Source organism: Mastigoproctus giganteus, chromosome 7 (assembly GCF_048544385.1).
Source record: "Mastigoproctus giganteus isolate SK-2022 chromosome 7, ASM4854438v1, whole genome shotgun sequence".
Lineage (NCBI taxonomy): Eukaryota > Metazoa > Arthropoda > Arachnida > Uropygi > Thelyphonidae > Mastigoproctus > Mastigoproctus giganteus.
The window spans coordinates 23,152,206-23,170,261 of NC_143581.1; the positions used below are offsets into that span (position 1 = coordinate 23,152,206).

Consider the following 18,056-nt stretch of genomic DNA (forward strand, 5'->3'; position numbering starts at 1 on the left):
CCCAAACACGAAAGGTATCAAAACCTATAGTACTTAGTACCATGCATGGGTTGAAGGAGAAGTATGGGGGGAGGGGGATGCCAGAAACTTTGCTCTAGAGACTAAACATGGGTTTCACCACTTCAAGCCTCCAATAAGCAAAGTGGTGGTATTTCACCAGTTGATGAAAGTCATCTACTATTTGCATATTTTGCTAATTTAGAATTGGCTGTGTATTAATGATGCATTTGCACTTAACTCATACATAGTCTAGACTGTCTCGCAGACTGAGGCATAAGCCCTAAATGCATTATAGGTCTAAAAAGCTTAATAAATATGGAGTGATTATTCTCTTCGTTCCTATAGATTGACATTAAAATTAAAATTTAGGGGTCTAAAAAGCTTAATGAATATGGGGCAATTGTTCTCTTCATTCCTTAAGTTGGACTAGAACTTTTCGAAGCAACCATTTCTTATATATTTCTGATAATTTGATAAAAATTATCAAAATATATACCTTTAATAAAAATTTCAAGACAACTGGTTATCATGCTATTAGAGTATTAAATTAATACTAAATTACAATACTTTTCAACTTTAACAATATGAATTTGTAGAAATTCTAATCTGCATCTATCAGGATGTGATTCCAGAACATTTCCTCCAAATTAGAAATAGTAATACAGTACATGAATTCAATACAGAATAGCAGAAAAGTTATGTAAATTAATGCTACTTACAAAATCAGGCACTGAATTTACAAGACATTTAAAGGATAATAAAAATAGCTAAATAAAACAGAAAATATAAAAATAGACAAAGATAGACTCTTGAAAAGGTACAAATATAAGAAATGTGCCTGGTGAGATCAGCAAAATGGCACCATGTCGGCTGTGAGGTGAGACCACAGTTTAACATTAAAGGTAAATAGGTACAGTATTTTAGAGGGGAAAGTAAAATGAATAAAAGCAAAACTTCCAAGGAATTAAGCAGTGGAGGCTCCTGGCTATGTTGTAGATTTCAGCCAACTACAAGCCTGGAAACTATAATGTTCAGTGGTATTTCTAAGTATGCACTGTAGTACAAGCATAGACATCATCAGAGCAAAATAGCATGGTTGAGTCGTCATTTGCAATTCAAGAGGGCAGTAAATGCTTTCTTAGACACAGTTTTGTTGTGCCTTTGCACACGAGACAAGTGCAAAATTATGAATACATTATAGTTTTAACTTAAAACACTACTCATAATTAAATTTTGCCATTTTCTTATATCACAAACCACCACTGGTGTTTTTTTTGTGCCATATTCTATGGTCAGTTTGCCTGTTTTATGAGATTTAAAACCATAGTTTACAGGGGACTAAAAATCCATGCAGCCTTGGTCTGATACTGATTAACTTGGCTCCAATGTGCAAAGCTCATAAAGGTTCTTCTTGTTGAATGGGATTTAAACCAAGACCTTTTGATATAAATTACAGCAATTATATCAGATATAATTTAATTCAAAATAATGGTTGCTTTTATCCTGTCAAAACCATACTTCACTACTTCTGAATTCAGAAACATTTTCCTTAATAAAGAGCTGATCATGATAAAGATTGATAAATTCTAAACATTTCCTGATGGCTGGGAATGTTTTTGATATGGTTGGTTTGTTATGTGCAAATCAAAAATATAAAGAGAAAAGGGTATAACAGAACATGCATACACTGTAGAAGGGGGGGATAAACACCCTAAGACTGAGGCACTCTGGAGGGCGTACCCGTAAGTAAATTTGATGACCAAATTTAGTTTACTGATTAAAATAATAAAATATGCATACTGTAGAATTTTTAAATTATTTTTAGTAAACATGATTAAATGTGATAAACAGAAGTGGTATAATAAAATTAACTTAATAAATATTCATTTCAAATAGAATGAATAAACTAATGAACAAAGTTACTTTTAATAGGAATGATAACACAAATCCAAGGTCAAGTCAAAGTTTAAAAATTCATTATAGCAAGAGATAGGAATATTTACAAAATTAGAGATATTTCATTCCTTTTGCAAAGATCACATTAGTCAGAAGATAAAGAGGCCATGGGATCCAATATCAAAGTTCATATTTTGTTTAAATTCAATGCATACTGGTGTTTTATTTATGGTATATAAATAACTTTCACTACACACACAATTTCCATTAACAGCTTATGCATTAAATATACAATACAAATAACATTTCCTTTCAAAATATAATACTACACTAGTAATCCATTCCTATGACAAATTAAACTAGAAGAGAGGCCAAATAATAAAATTCAAACGCTTTACAGCCGCTGGGTTAAAAGAACGGTATATTTTTTTTTATGATGCATGCATTCCCATATAAGCCAAGTAAATTACTTTCATCTACAACAGATGATAAAGTGACCTTGTTTCTGTAAGTGCCACTTTCTGCACCTTGGAGATCTTATAGATATCACAGTTTAATATTAAAGCAACATGCCAGTTGTGAAATTTACTGAATAAAAATTTTCATCACACAATAAAAAACATCAGCAGTCACACACACAGTCTCAAAGTAACAATCAAAAGCTACTATTATTGTTCAATTATAAGAAAAATAATAAATTTGGCAGATACCATGCTTAAGAAAATGGCATGTAAAATGTCACAACCATCTATTTTGGAATGAAAAAGTGGTGCTTTTTTTCAACACTCATTCCAGGATCACTTTGTTCCAACTCTTGGTGAGGTTTAATACATCTTAAGTTCAAATTGCATTTGGGTATGTTTCTAAAGTTTGAACCATGCACCAGATTAATTTTGTTGATGAGCTGAAAATTCAGAAATATTTTGTGTCAAAAACAGTAGGTGTTGATTAACAACTATTCTTAATTCTGTCCGTCATTCTTTCACAACCTCTGTACCAACTTTTAAAGATGCCCAATTCCTATATACTTATAAGCTGCTTTACAGAATGACTGATGTCATTGGGTGAACAATCCATAATAGAGTGCTTACTTTTGTGCACATAGGAAACTCATTTGTACTATCTGGAAATATACTTTACAGAAATCAAAGTATATCTATTCTATGACACTGAATAAGAAAATTACACATCACCATGAAAAATCAAAAAGATATTTATAAACTAAGTGGATAAGCTAAAAAATAGCAACTGAGGTTTGACATTGATAAATGCAAAGTACTGCATCTCAGTAGCAGTAACCCCAGAACATACATACCATTTGGGCAGTACCAAACTTAGAAGTATGAGAGCACGAAAAAATCTAGTGGTAATTGTACAGTCCAACAAGCAATTCTGAGCAGCGTAAATGAGCTGTTGGAGTTCATTGAACTCTCTCCACGATATACATGAATTTTGCAAGCAGGTACAAAGGGGTGATTACCCTCTTGTAAGGCAATGCTTAGGCCACATCTGGAATACTGCACACAAATTGGTAACCTCATCTTAGGAAGAACATAGATCAGTTGTAAAGAATACAGAGAAGAGAAACAAGATTACCTTGGGGGGGGACAAAAGGATATTCCTATTCTTACAAGAAAGACTGTACTCACTGTATACTGCAGTCTATGTTGTTGTTATTTGGTTTTTAGGAGCATTAGCAACTAAGGCCATATTGCTCCGGGATATGCGGTGGTCATTCCCTGACCTTTCCGCATCCTCTGTATTTGGTGGTGACGGGCTCGAACCCCGGTCTAATCAAGAAACGTGTGCTATGCACTGCTGCTCCTTCTCACCTGGCTACAGAGGCACCATTGCAGTCTATGGAATCTAGGTATCTACATAGTGACATAACTGAAGTGTATAAGGCTTTAAAAGGGTTAAGTCAATTACATGCTGATGGCTTATTTGCTCTTTTGCAGATGACACATAGAGAGATAATTTTAAATTGAAAATGGATGGTTGTAGAATAGCTGTGTGGAAATTTTCATTTAGATAAAGAGTAATTGATTATTGTTATGGGGAAATTATACTAACTGAACATGTTTTCACTTCACGCAGTACTTTACAAGAATGAATCTATCGCATTAAACAGATAATTTATTAATTTCCTAGTAGTCTCAAGTTATTAATATTGGCAACATGTTGCAAGTAATCAAAGCTTATAGAGCACCGGTCAAAAAAATTACCCACTTCCACAATGCTAGATAGAAGTTTTTTCCAATAATTAATAATCTGTGATAGATTCATTCTTGTAAAGTACTGTGTAAAGTGAAAACATGTTCAATGAGTATAATTTACCCATAACAAATAATGGTGAATCAGGGATTGCATTCCAGATCAAAATTTTAAGATATATATTTAAATATTCTGTGACAACATAAAAGTATTTTATCAGAAGACATCTTCATCAAACTAACCACTTTAAAGATATAATAGCAGTAATATGGGGAAAATTAAAGCAAACTGCAGAAGAAATGAATACACAAATCTTTATATGAAATTGAGAGTCACCACTCAGTAAGTCCATTTTTATGATTTATTGGGCCAAAAGCAGGTAAACAAAAGGAAAAAAGAGGGAAGATGAGTGGTACAATGCACAAGCTTTACTAAGGCCATCTGAAAACAACTATTAGGTTTCAAAAAGAGCAGCTCAGCAGCTGCTAAGTATAAAACATGCAAAGAAATAAATTTCATGAATTTTAATATATTTTTAATTATATTTTAATTAAAAAATTACATTCATACTTTGGAAAGATCTTTGGAAAGATCTGCCTTAGGAGGGCCAGGACACAGATTGATGAATTGCTATTAGTACATGCAAAGTATCATCGCAGTAAGAATTTAGGGAAACATTCACAGATTTTTGGTATTTACAATGTGGAATTTTAACTAGGCTACATAACTTTTGTGGAACAAAGAGTTAATAATAATTTTGCTAATATTATTAGCAGTGTGATAGTGGCAGGCTCAGCTATTGTGTCAGATGAATGGATGGTATACTTGACTATTCAATACTTACCCACTAAAAATCATGCACACTAAATCATTAATTATTTTAGTATTTCACTTTTGCCTAGCAAACCATAAAAAACAAAAACAAAAAAAAAATTTGCCTCCTATGCAAAGATTGCAATGTAAGCAATAAAATTATATAATTTTTATTTGTTTAAAATTGTAGATGAAAAATTTAAGAAAAAAATATATTTGTACTGACCAAATTTTAGCGATAATCTTGGGGTTGCAATTTGTTTTACCAAATTTTCAATATTTGGGGGAATCTTAGATGTTGCAACTAGCAAATCATTTTCAAGATGTCAGCCAATCATCATTTTTGACTTAACTTTATTTTGAGAAAATAGTTGTTCACATTTATAGGTACTCCCAAACATCAAAACATGCTTCTTAGCCAATTCTACAATTTTTGGAAAGTTTTCTACTGGGAGATTTCTGTAAAATTGCAATAAAGAACAATTACGAAATTTTTGTCTCAGAAGTTCATCACTCTTAAGTTTAATTAATTCCAGCTGAAGATCCTTTCTTACCAATAAAGCCTGTGCATCAACATGTACAAAAATTTGAAAAAAGGTTAAATGCACTTCTTTTATTCTGAAGTCGTTAAATCTTGATTCTAAATTGTCAATCAATGGCCATTAGCTTATCAGCTTAGAAAACATATTCAAACACCTTGTGACTATCTAATGTAGGGAAATGGTAAATGTCAGCACTCCTAAGCTGTCTTTCCCAAATCTGAATTTTACTTTGAGAGGCTTTGATGTGAGCATATAGTTTATAAATTAACTGCTTCTCCCACCGAAATTTAGAATTCAAATTATTTAAATGAGATGTAATTTTAATGAGAAATGCAAGATCACAAGTCACTAAGTTTTAAGTTCTGGGGAAATTCTGCCTTTCATTTCCATAAAGGTACAAATTTCTTCTCTAAAGGCTATAAAATCATTGTAGCATTTTTCCTTTACTCAACCAACAAATCTCACAGCAGTATAGAAGACTTCCATATTCAGTGTCAAGCTCTTTAAGAAATTGTTTAAATTGGTGATGGCTCAGTGGTGCTCATGATTTTATAAAATTTATGCTTGAAACAACTATATGCATAACATTTTCAAATGTAACACCCTGCATATAAATTCTCCTGGTGGATTATGCAGTGATATGTGGTAAATTCTTTCTCCGCTAAGTTGAGAGAAGCTAATTCAGATTTTATTCTGGAAACTAAGCTGATCTTCTGCCATAACCATGCAGTACAAATTCATAATGAACAATGCACTATGAGTGAAAAAATACAATAACCATGATCTTTACATTTAAATGGGATTGTCTTGCTTTTTCTTGACCTTGGAGGAGACTTCATTTTCTCCCAGGCCAAGTGAGAGACTTGTCTTTATTTCCGGGACATAGTCATAGAACCACAATTTGTCACTATTAATGATGGAAGAGACAAAGTGTAGATCAGCAGCAACATGTTGATAAAGATCCTGACATGCGAGAACTCGCCGCCCTCTGTGGTCAACAGCAAAGAGGCAAGGCACAAAACTTAGCCGAAAGGCTTCACATTCCTAAATCTTGTTTTAAAATTGATTGACATGTCCTATAAGAAATACCAGGAACTGGTTTCACTACTTACAGTAGTGAAACCAATTCTTACAGTAGTGAAACAACTTTTCTGATAGTTAAAAGTCCATTACTCCTGATCAGATCGCAAACACGAGCAACTGAATCATTGGTTTCTGAAAAGGGATAGAGTGGGGATCATCTTGAATAGATAAGCGGTCTTCTTTAAACTTTGCAAACCATTGAAAAAGTTTTTTAACAACACAGCATCTCATCTAAAAGCTGTTTTTAACGTTTTGTGAGCTTCTATTGTTCTTATCCTTAATTTTATGCATATTCACTGCTCAGTAAATCACTCATTTTAAAATGCAATGAAACACATAAAACACCTATTCAATGCACAATAATTCAGGCTGACTGCAGAAAAACAGGCAATTCATGCATTACTGTTTCTAGATGAGTCACTAAATGCATTGATGCCACAATTTCAAGATACAAGTCAGTCATCAAACTTTGTGATCACAGTTCATATATCAAAAGTAAATAATATTTCTAAAATACAGTAATATAGCAAAAACCTCTTTGAAAGGGAGATGGCTGAGTAAAAGGTTTGTTACAGTTTGACATTCCCATACTGACATAACATGATACCGACACGTCACATACATATAATATATTGTATGTGACATTACTTCTTCCTGGCAAGCGTCAAAAATTTGAGATTTGAAATTATCGTAACTTACTACAGATCATTCATTACTGGGGCCAGTTGGGCATTATTATTAATTTCAGCAAGACAGCACATTACTGAAAACCTTCAATGGGGAGTTTTTATACTGTATTTTCTTTGTGAATCACTTAATTGCTACTGCACTGTGATCTTCTCACTCTCCTAATCTAACACCACCTAACTATTTCAAACAGAGAATTTATCAGGGAACATGTCCATGTTTTTCATTTCTAAATGAAATTCACCTCTCAAATGTTTATTTGATCCTTATGGTTTTCGGGTTTTGTAGCTTTATGGACATCCTATTAAAATGGGGAGGAGCAGGAATGAGTAATAGATAAGCAACATTCATTTTTTTTTAATTCCTTTTTCTTAAGCTGATACAACATTAAGTTTGCTCCTTTAAGTAAAGCTTAATGTTGAATACCCACTAGCCTCTTTGATACCTACTAACTTTCTGATAAACTATTCTTCTGTTTCAGTTAGTCATCAACTTAAATTCTCTATTTGCGTTCCTCACTTATCATTAAATTATTAATTTTTTCAGAATATTTCTGTATTAGTATTGTGACAGTCTGAAATTTTTGTCTTAATACCACTTTTGTAATTTTCAAATTATTGCATCTCTGGTTTTTAATTCTCAAGACTATTATATAAAATGATGTCAATACATCCAATCATTGCTATGGACTCAATAAGCTTGTAAGCAATAGTGAAAATTCAATTTCTAATGCTTTGTATGAAAAAGCTTACAGTTCATTCTCTGGGTTCAAAAATTCATTTAATATGCAGATTTTAATTTTATATATAAAATTAAAAGACCAAACATATTAACTTTTTAAATTAAATCAATGAAGTGGAGAGCTGAGGCTCAGATGAAGAGATATTCCAATAGGAGCATTGCACACACCCCAAGCTTGTGCTATACTTCTGAGAATGGGGGGTATTGGAAGGGGGAAAATTCAGTAACTGACATAATCTTTACTGATTTCCAGAAGAATTATCAATTAAAAGAAGTATCTTGGAGATGGTCATTTGATACTTTGAAGTCTGGTACATTTTTTTTTTTTTTTTCAACCTTCAAAAATTAATGTGCTAAACTGTATTCCTTTTGAAAAAAATTGTCACCTCATTAAAAATCTCCTTTGGCAATTATCTTCCTTCCTCAATGACCTTTTCCAATTACTTTGGAAAACTTTTGTTCCCATGTCTGCACTCACTTTTTCACCCATTATAAGTAGGCTATGCAAATTTACATGATTCTTAATGCTTAAACCAACTGTTTTGGCTTTAAAATTAAAATCCTTTAATATAAATTGCCCCTTCTTCCTCTTTCTTTTGTTTAAAAGTTTCAACCACTAAAAAAGAAGTTTCTCTTAGATAATGCAGAAAGTGAAATCTATACTTTAATGGTTATAAACGTTGATCCAACAAGTTAAGTTGTTCCAATTTTTGCATTACTGCATTCCTTGTTTTTGTCATGCTCTAGCTTCATCCCACTGACACACGCTTGTGCAACATTCTTAAATCCATCCATTTTGCTGATAAAGGTTCACACAGCTCATGAAGATCACCTTTCTTTAAGTCTTATAATTATATCAAGTTTCTATGGCATAATCAATTGTCTTCTTACTTTCTTTGTTTTATGTGTCAGCTTAGTCTGCACAATACATCACTGTCCGTCATTTATAAGCTGTCCAGATTCGATTCAAGACAATTGTAGGAATTTTGTCTTTTTCAATCAAAACAATAATTAGCTTACTTCAGGCAGAAGAAACAGGTTTTTATCATGAGTTCAAAAAGGGATTTCAACCAGTACAACATACAAATCAGCCAGTGAACACACTTCTATATATAAATACACAATACAGGTATAAGAGACAGGTGCCGGTACTGTACGAATTAATAATTTGAATTTCTTCATTTCACAGAATAGTGTTGTGAAACCATGTGCACGGGTTAAATCGTGATATTAAAGGTAAAAATTCACGCACGGGATTTGGGTAAAACGATAAAGACGTAGGCTGTATAATATGTAGCACAGCTCCCAAATGATAGCACAACTCCACTGAAATGAAGACATAAATACAATGAATCCTGCCATATAAATTGCAGCTGACAGCTTAGCGTGGGGTGTATATATATATATATATATGAATAAAAAATAAAAGTATATAAAGCCATGTCTCATATAAACGAAAACTCATACAGAGAGGAATGGGTGTAATGTACGTCGGATTATATTTTTGACCAGTGAGTAGTAAATAATTAGCGAGGCCACTTTTGTTCTCTATTCTATGAACCCATGGTAAAGTATGATTAGTGAGAGAATACAATACTTTAAAGAACAAAAACAATGACATTTACCTTGTGACGACCCGAGAACAACGGGGTGATCTCGGTTGACGAGCGGTTGCCATCATTGAACGATTGTTCGGTTAATATTTATTCCAACGAAAATATTACTTTCCATTTACAGTCTCATTATTTTCTAACCCACTCCCTCAGTTCACAAAGTGCATGCGATTCAAATAATAAACATATCAATCTGCATTAAAGGTTAAAAAGGTAAAATTCAAAAATCTGTCAGGGGCATGCATAGAATAGTACTTACTGCAAGTACATCATTTTTGATAAAAATCTAACACAAGCCTAGTTATTCGACAATCAGTAAATCTCATAGCAATTATGATAAATCGAAAGGTTTGAACTTATAGCGCCCTCTGTAATTTGGAATTACGTACAAATATATTTTGAAAGTAATTGCCACTGCTATTCAAAATACTGTACACCGTCGTACAAAAATACATAAACTGCTATTCAAAATACTGTACACCGTCGTACAAAAATACATAAATGTCCTTTTATACTCTGAATGTCCGAGGACAGAAGAATTTACAACTTCACTGTAACTGATTTTATTACAGCCGAATAACAGCTCAGCAGCTAACAATGGGCTGTGCACATTCTGTGGCAGCGTACGGGCTCCATCTTGCACTGTGCGAATTTCTGTCTGCGCACATGTTACCTCAGGATCACCTTAGCATGTAGTATTTCCCAACCTTTCTCTAATACAAACCACTTTTATATTGAAGTCTGAAGCCACAGACCACAACAAATATTAAAATATACATACAAATATATTAATAATGTACTTGTGCTTAACGTACAGTATGTAGAATACATTAAGAGGTTATAAGTACAGTATATTGAATTTTCACATTCCTGTTCATGGAATTGTTGCCTACCAAAATAAAACATACTTTTTTTTGTCAAGTCTCGCACTGACCAGTTTGACAAGTTACGGAGCAAAAGTTGGAAAACCCTGCTGATAATGTACTGATTCAAAAAATTATATTGGTAAATATGATTTTTTTTTTAAATTTTATCTCGTTAGTTAAATTGAAGGTATTGGATCATATTTTTCACGATGATATCGCTTCTAATATAGATTGTGAAAAAATAAAAAAATACAGGAATAAAAAGTTACATTTATTCTTTATTCACTGGTGGAACAGTGGAGAGTAGCTCTCTCTCCCCCACACGCACACACATGAAAGACGAAACTATAATTTCTGGAACCCATACCAGATTGCAGAACGATCTCCATGTGATCTTTATCAACTATACCAAACTAACCGTCGGTCCTCGCAGACTACGGTTGCCACGGGTCAGTTTTTACCTGGACAGTTCGATAGTCGAAGTTACCGTCTGGTAAACAAATACCGGACATTTACCTGTCCTATATTTTTTAATTGAGTAAGTTTTATTATAATGTTATTCGGTTATTTGTTTAATTTTAGTTATAGTCAGTTTTCATTATAGCTTTCTCGAGTTTTAATAAATTTTACAATCACTGTTGCTGTTTAGGTAGAAATTTATTCTGTAACTTTTATTATTCTCACATTGTCTCAATGGCATTTTAATTTCTATGGACAGATGAACATAGGAGTTGCTCCAATAAATTTGTACGATGTAATTTTTTTAAAGATACCTCCCAATTGTTTGCATATGTAAGATGTTTCCTCTCTTAAAAGAAATTATAAGCACACACACACATGAGAATGTATATATAAAATTGTGTATATACAACGATGAGCCAAAACATTACAACCAGCGAGTCGTCATACAAATCGAAGGTGAACTATGGCGTGTCCGCTGGTCGGAACACGTTATGAAAAACACCTGATACTGAGCTCCGTTAATCAGTGTTACTGTTGTTCTTCAGAAAAGCAGCCGACTTAAGGGAGTTCGACAAAGGCCAAATTATTGTAATGGCCAGACGACTGGGTCAGAGCATAACCGAAACGGGACGGCTGGTGGGATACTCACGGTCAGCCGTAGTTAGTACCTACCGAAAGTGGTCCGAGGAAGGAAAACCCACGAACCGCCGGCGAGTGGTTATTATTATCATTAGCCATATAGTGCAAGGAAGCCTGAGGCTTACGCTGCACCAGGCAAAAAAAAATCCACAACTTACCCTGAGAGAGAGAGGGAAGTTGGACGACCAGGGGTCATCGAGACACGAAGGCTCTCCCGGATGGTACGAGGCAACAGAAGGGCAACTGTGGCGCAATTAGCCAGTAATTGGAATGCTGGTGACGAAGTAATGTGTCACAACACTACATCGAACCCTGCTGAAAATGGGGGTGCGTTGTCGCTCCGAGTGCCCAGCTAACGACGATTCACTCTCGACAGCGCCTTATATGGGAACTCGAAGGTCGTCTGGTCCGATGAATCACGTTTCCTGTTGCACCATGTGGCCGGCCGGATACGTATGCGCCGTTTACCTGGGGAAGTGATGGAGCCTGGACGCACCATGGGACAAATACAAGCCGGCGGTGGCGGCAGTGTCATGCTTTGGGCGATGTTCTGCTCGGATACTCTGGGTCCAGTCATCCATGTACCGGGCACTTTGATGTCTACCACCTACCTAAACATAATAGAGGTCGCTTCGGAAACGCTGTTATCAATTCATGGTGAATTATTGCTTTTTCAGTAAAATACGCAGTTTTTTGCGAAAAGTGTTGATAAACTTTAGTTAAACAGCACGCAGTAGGCGCGGTATCGCAGGTACAAAACATTATATTAGGGCCACCCATAATTTCTTACATCTACCCATATATTTGTCTATAAATTGCGTGTCTCTGGTCGATTTGCCTGTTTGCTGGTCGAAAAAAAACCCCAATTTCTGGGAGGAAAACCTTGCTATCTACGCCTAAGACCGACTAACTCAGCCACGGAGTGAAAAAAGCCCATTAAAGTTCCTCGCGTCATCGACGGAATTCGAACCCAGGCCTTTTCCACCCGGTGTGGGGAGTACAGTGACGATACCACTGTGCTACACACGTAGACTGGCATCGCAGGTACATCTCTATTTAACCTCAATTAATTATTGATAGGCCTTATAAGCTTGCAATCATTATCTGATGGGATCGCAAATATGGTTGCCTTGTAAACGGCCATGTTGCTCGTCGCTCTGTTGAAATGTGTCTTATAAGTCGTTTCATCGGTGGTGAGTTTTTTTTTTTTTATTTGGGAAGTTTATTCGAGATCTTGTACGTTACTTATTTGGAAGATTTGTCTATGGATTTGGTCACCACACCGCCATAGACAAGTCACTGAAGTGGCTGAAGTTATAACTCTTGGAGCCACGTGAAAGGTTTCTACTGACTGGGGAAGTTCCCCCATGTGTGCCTGGGCTGGAACAGCGCCCCAACTATTTTGCGACTTGAAACGTGCTATTTACTGAACTTAATCATGTCTTCTTGTTTTCCCTTCCTCCTTCATAAATTTTTCGAGGAGTTGGGCCAACTTTGTTTCAGCAAATCTAACAGTAAAATTAGTAATACCACTGTGTTTTCTCGCCACAGAAAACATTGGAAGAAAGCAGTCCTGTTCTCCTAGGGGCATTTCTTCACTTGGGTATTCCCTCTCACAAGACCTGTGGTGGTTAGCTCAAAACTCAGCCGAAGGACTATTCGGCTCCAGACGTGCGCACCAAACAACTCCATTTGCCTACCTCTTCCTAGTCGCAACGTTTAACCTCGATTTTCTGGAAAATATCAAACCCTGAAATCATGTTTCTTAAGTACACACAGCAAGAACAGGTTGCAGAGGACATTGATGTAACACCTAACAATGCTGATGATGGTAAGCTAGAGCAACCATATAAAAAGCGCAACAAAATTATAGTTTCCAAGAGTGACCGGGAGACAAGAAGTGCGACTGAACCTAAGGATCCCAGCAAAACTAGTTGTGCTCAGCCAAATTTCTCGGAGCAAGGGGCCAAACAACCCAAGTCCCTCCCCCCTTGCCGGATCCGGATGGAACAACTTTAGAGAAAATGCTTACTCTACGTATGCAGCTCGAACAGCAAATGGCTAAACCCCCACCACCAGGTTAACGACAGGACTTATTGGCGATATAATTACTATCTGGAACAAGATGGAGACTATACTCATCAATGAACACCTTATGCAGGAGCAAGCCAAACGTGAAGCCTTCCTGGAAGGAAGCGCGAAACAAATGCCACAGCGCGCCCCCTCGTATGCCGAAGCACTGAGGAACTCAAATAACAGGACAGTGCCTAAAGGACAACAATCAAGAAAATCTTTGTTTACAACCCCAAACATGGTCATCTTCAGACCAACAGACGAAGCTCATACGAGTGAAGACATAAAGGCTAGTTATGATCAGCCTCAAAGATGACTTTAAAACCACTAAAATCAGGGTGATTAGGAAAACTGTAAATGCAGGAATACTAATTGAAACTGAGACAAAAGCAGACGTAGACATCATAATTCCAAATGCAGAATTTCCTTCCCTGGGACTCACTACAGAACCACCGAAAAGTAAAGGTCCCTCCATATTAATATTTGATGTCGATAAAGACCTTTCACCGCAACAACTGGCCTAGGAAATCTTTCAACGGAACCTCCCAAGGCATTATCCCACAGGGAGAGCAACAAAGATTAGTTCAACAAAATATTCTACCTGGTACAAACAAAAACTGAATTGTGGAATTAACACTACCCACCTGGAAAGTGCTTAAACAGCAGTCCATGGTCTACATCGAATAGGGAGATCACCGCTTGCTTCAGGGAACATGTGGCCATCCCTAAATGTTGTTGGTGCTGCAAATTCGGCCACTTGCAGTCACTGCTCTGAGAAGGGGCATGATTTCACCAACTGCCCGAATAAGACAAAAGAGCCAACCTGTGCAAATTGCAAAACCGTGAAGATTGATCACGCCCACTCAATTGGGGACCCGAAATGCCCCACATACATGAAGGTAAAGAGTTTCCACAAAAAAACAATAGATTATCGGACACACCTTAAAAAATACAACTCCACCATGCTAAAAATCTTCCAACAAAACACAGGCAAGAGCAGTGGCAGAACAACTCTGAAAGCAAGGGGAAAATGTAGACATCTTAATCCTGCAAGAGCCCTATAAACAGGTCAGAGGCTATCCCACGACTTATAGTCATTCAAGTAGATGACGACACCCCATGGGCGGCTGTTGTCGTCCGTAATCCTAGTCTTGCAGTAACTAGACTAAACCACTTCTATACGGCCCAGGCTGCATTTGCCCATTTCATCAGCCCACTTGAAACATTTTGTTGCCTTGTACTGTCAACCGGGTGACGAAATTATGTTTGCTACCAGGTACTTACAAAGTCTTGTGGATGCACTCCCAAACCAGAGAATTATTGTGGGGGCGGATGTCAATTGTTGCTCACCCATATAGGCCAGTGCCACCCTGGGTTGGCGAGGAACTAGAAATGGCCAGCTCCTAGAGGAGTACCTGGGAAACTCTCCATTGGCTATGCTTAACATGCCAAATCAACTCCCTACCTATTGTAACACTCTATGGGAAGCAAACATTGAGGTCACCCTTGCTACAAGGAACATCAGTGGTTACATCTTCGACTGGACGGTTCAAAACACCTGGACGTCTGATCACAGCGTGATTACCTTTCAAAAAAATACTTCGATCCCTAACTAGAACTCTAATAATCAAGCAACAGCTAAACAGATGTTCCATCAGCAAAGCAAATTGGGACCTCTTCAAGGAACTGCTAACTACAGATGCTAGAACCCAGCAGCAAAACACATCTCACATGGATCTGGACGACCTGCAAAGGAAGGTGACCAGAATGATAACCCAGACTAGCGAAGCAGTCAAGAGAAAGATGCTGGCCCCAGGGGCGACGTCATGGTGGACAACAGAGATACAGACGATCATGGCCACCTGCGGTGGCCTTAAGACAATTGTATAGAGAAGCAAGGAACTGCTACACAAATCTAATCAGTCAACCAAAATCCTGGGAAAATGTAGTGGCTGAGGCAGGGAACGCTGACCCCTGGGGGGTGGTGTATAGTCACCACCAACGAACTCCCCAGAAGGAAGGTAATTACGTCTACTTGATCCCCACAGCCACTACATGGGATCAGTCAATTGGGAACATCTGAAATGTCATCTTCCAACAACCAGTAAACCCGACCACAAGGCGTTTACAGCACTGATGAAAAACCGCAGATTCCCGGGTCTGGACCTAATAGAGCCAGAAATAATTAAATGTACTGTTGAAATAGCACAAAAACTCCTACTCACTCTATTTAACTGTTGCCTCAAAACCGGCTTCTTCCCATCTGACTGGAGAATAGCAAACCTAAAATGGTTGTTTGTGATTTGGTTTTTAGGAACATTAGCAACTAAGACCATATTGCTCTGGGATATGCGGTGGTCATTCCCTGACATTTCCGCATCCTCCGTATTTGGTGGTGATGGGCTCGAACCCCAGTCTAATCAAGAAGCGTGTGCTACGCACTGCTGCTCCTTCCCACCTGGCTATGGAGGTGCCGCCCTAAAACGGATTTTGAAGAACCCTACCAAACCAGTTGCAAATCCAGACTCCTATAGGCCGATTGCCAGCAAACTATTAGAAAGGATGTTGCACATCAGAATTCACACTATAATGAAGCGAATCTCTTATCACCAAAACAATTTGGCTTCAAACCAGGCCACTCTATCGACGCCCTTCAGACGCTTATAACTGCGGCTACAAGCTCCGACAAGTAGTTTCTGGTCATATCAATCGACTTTGCAGGGGTGTTCGATACCTTATGGTTGCCGATTGTCCTTGTCAGACTGAGAAAACCACACGTGCCAATCAACCTGTGTCATCAAAACATACTTATCCAACAGGAAGATAGAAGTAAATGCTTCCTACAGCAAGCTCACCAAACCAGTCTTTAGCGGGTGCCCCCAGGGCTCCATTCTGGGGCCAATCCTTTGGAACCTCATCCTAGACGAATTCCTGGTGCTGGACCTGGGAGAAGTGAGATCCCATGCCTTTGCAGACCTCATTCTTACTGTGGCGATGAACTCTCAAGTCCAGCTGGAGATAATGGCAATTAGGGCACTCGACTTGTTGCAAACTTGGGCTGCAACCCATTTTCTCAGGATCTCATCCAATAAGACTTCATCAATATTGCTCAAAGTAAACCTTGACCCCCGTAGACCACAGATTAAAACTGAAGGTAAAACTATTAAATTGTCCATACAAATTAAATACCTGGGGGTTATCTTGGACTCCCATCTCTTTCCGACCACATCTAATGTACACTAGAGACAAGATTCAGAAACACTCGGCTATGGTTGCTAGTCTCCAGAAGGGACTGGGACCTCAGCAGAGAAACCCTGTCACTTTCCTACAAGGCCACCCTTATTCCAATTATAATTCACACCTGTTTGGTTCCACAAAGCCACCCCTGTAGTCAACACACACCTTCTGGACACAATCCAAAGAATCATTCTACTTACCATCACCCACGCTCTACAGGTCCTGGCAGGGGCTCTCCCACTCGACCTTGAAGTAATCAGAACTGGCATATTGTACCACCTATCTAAAGGATCCACCCTCCTAGATTTCACTTGATCCGGATGACCAAAAACTGGAAAAAGCAAGACTCTAAAGACACCTGTGGCAGGCATGGCAAACCAGATGGCTGGCCTCGACGAAGGGGGAGTTCGCTAAAAAGTTCATCCAGACAGTTGACAGGTTTTACCCCAACTCCCCGACCTGGTTCCACCCAGGACTCCATGCAAAGTTCCTCCTCATGGGCATGGTGCATTTAATGCCAAACTCACCTACTTTGGGATCACCCAGGACCCTCTATGTATCTGTGGAGAGTTGCCCATTTAAAAGTTTCACTTTTAAACCTTGGAGGTTTCAAAGTGGGAAGCTCGTTACCTATTAGCTATTACTCTGTAGTGTAGCTATTGTAAATTTTGTAGAATGTAATTAATAAATAAAAAACTTATTCAGGGATCTTTAATTTTTAAAATCAATTCTAAATATATTTATTTATATACATGTTGTAATAATAATATTTAATGATACATTTCAAATGTAATTTTTGCTAATGAAGTGTAAGAATTTTTAATTGCTTCCTTGATGCTGAATATCTCTAGGTTTACTGAATCTAGAGATTTAGTAAACCTAGAGATTTGCTACTTTTAACCACATCCACGACTTGGAATTCTCTTGTTAGCCTATTCCTTAATGGATTTAACACATACTATATTTCATTTTAGAAAATATTTGTTTGTACATATTGCCCCAGGGGCTCACATATGGTGAGTATGGGCTTGGCACACCCAGGGCCTCAGCTGGATATCATCATTCTTCTCTTTCTTGGCGATTCCTTTCTAGTTCTCTCTCTCTCTCTGTTTCTTGGGGTAACTCGAGATTTTTTTTTTTTTTTTGGATGGTGCAGCATAAGCCTCAGACTTCCTTGCACCATATGAATA

General features: G+C 37.3%; 1 protein-coding gene across 2 annotated transcripts in view; it reads right to left on the reverse strand.

Annotated features, from left to right (window-relative positions):
* Nucleotides 1-18,056, reverse strand: part of LOC150082640 (1-acylglycerol-3-phosphate O-acyltransferase ABHD5-like) — a 57,905-nt gene that overhangs the window by 36,910 nt on the left and 2,939 nt on the right. The window contains exon 1 of one of the 2 annotated variants that reach the window (XM_090378721.1): nucleotides 9,602-9,762. The exons of the other annotated variant lie outside the window; for it this stretch is intronic. Within the exon in view, the coding sequence (XP_090234847.1) occupies nucleotides 9,602-9,657 (56 nt within the window). The 5' untranslated portion in view covers nucleotides 9,658-9,762. Of the gene's footprint in view, nucleotides 1-9,601; nucleotides 9,763-18,056 lie in introns of those variants that run through there. 2 annotated transcript variants of the gene reach the window in all.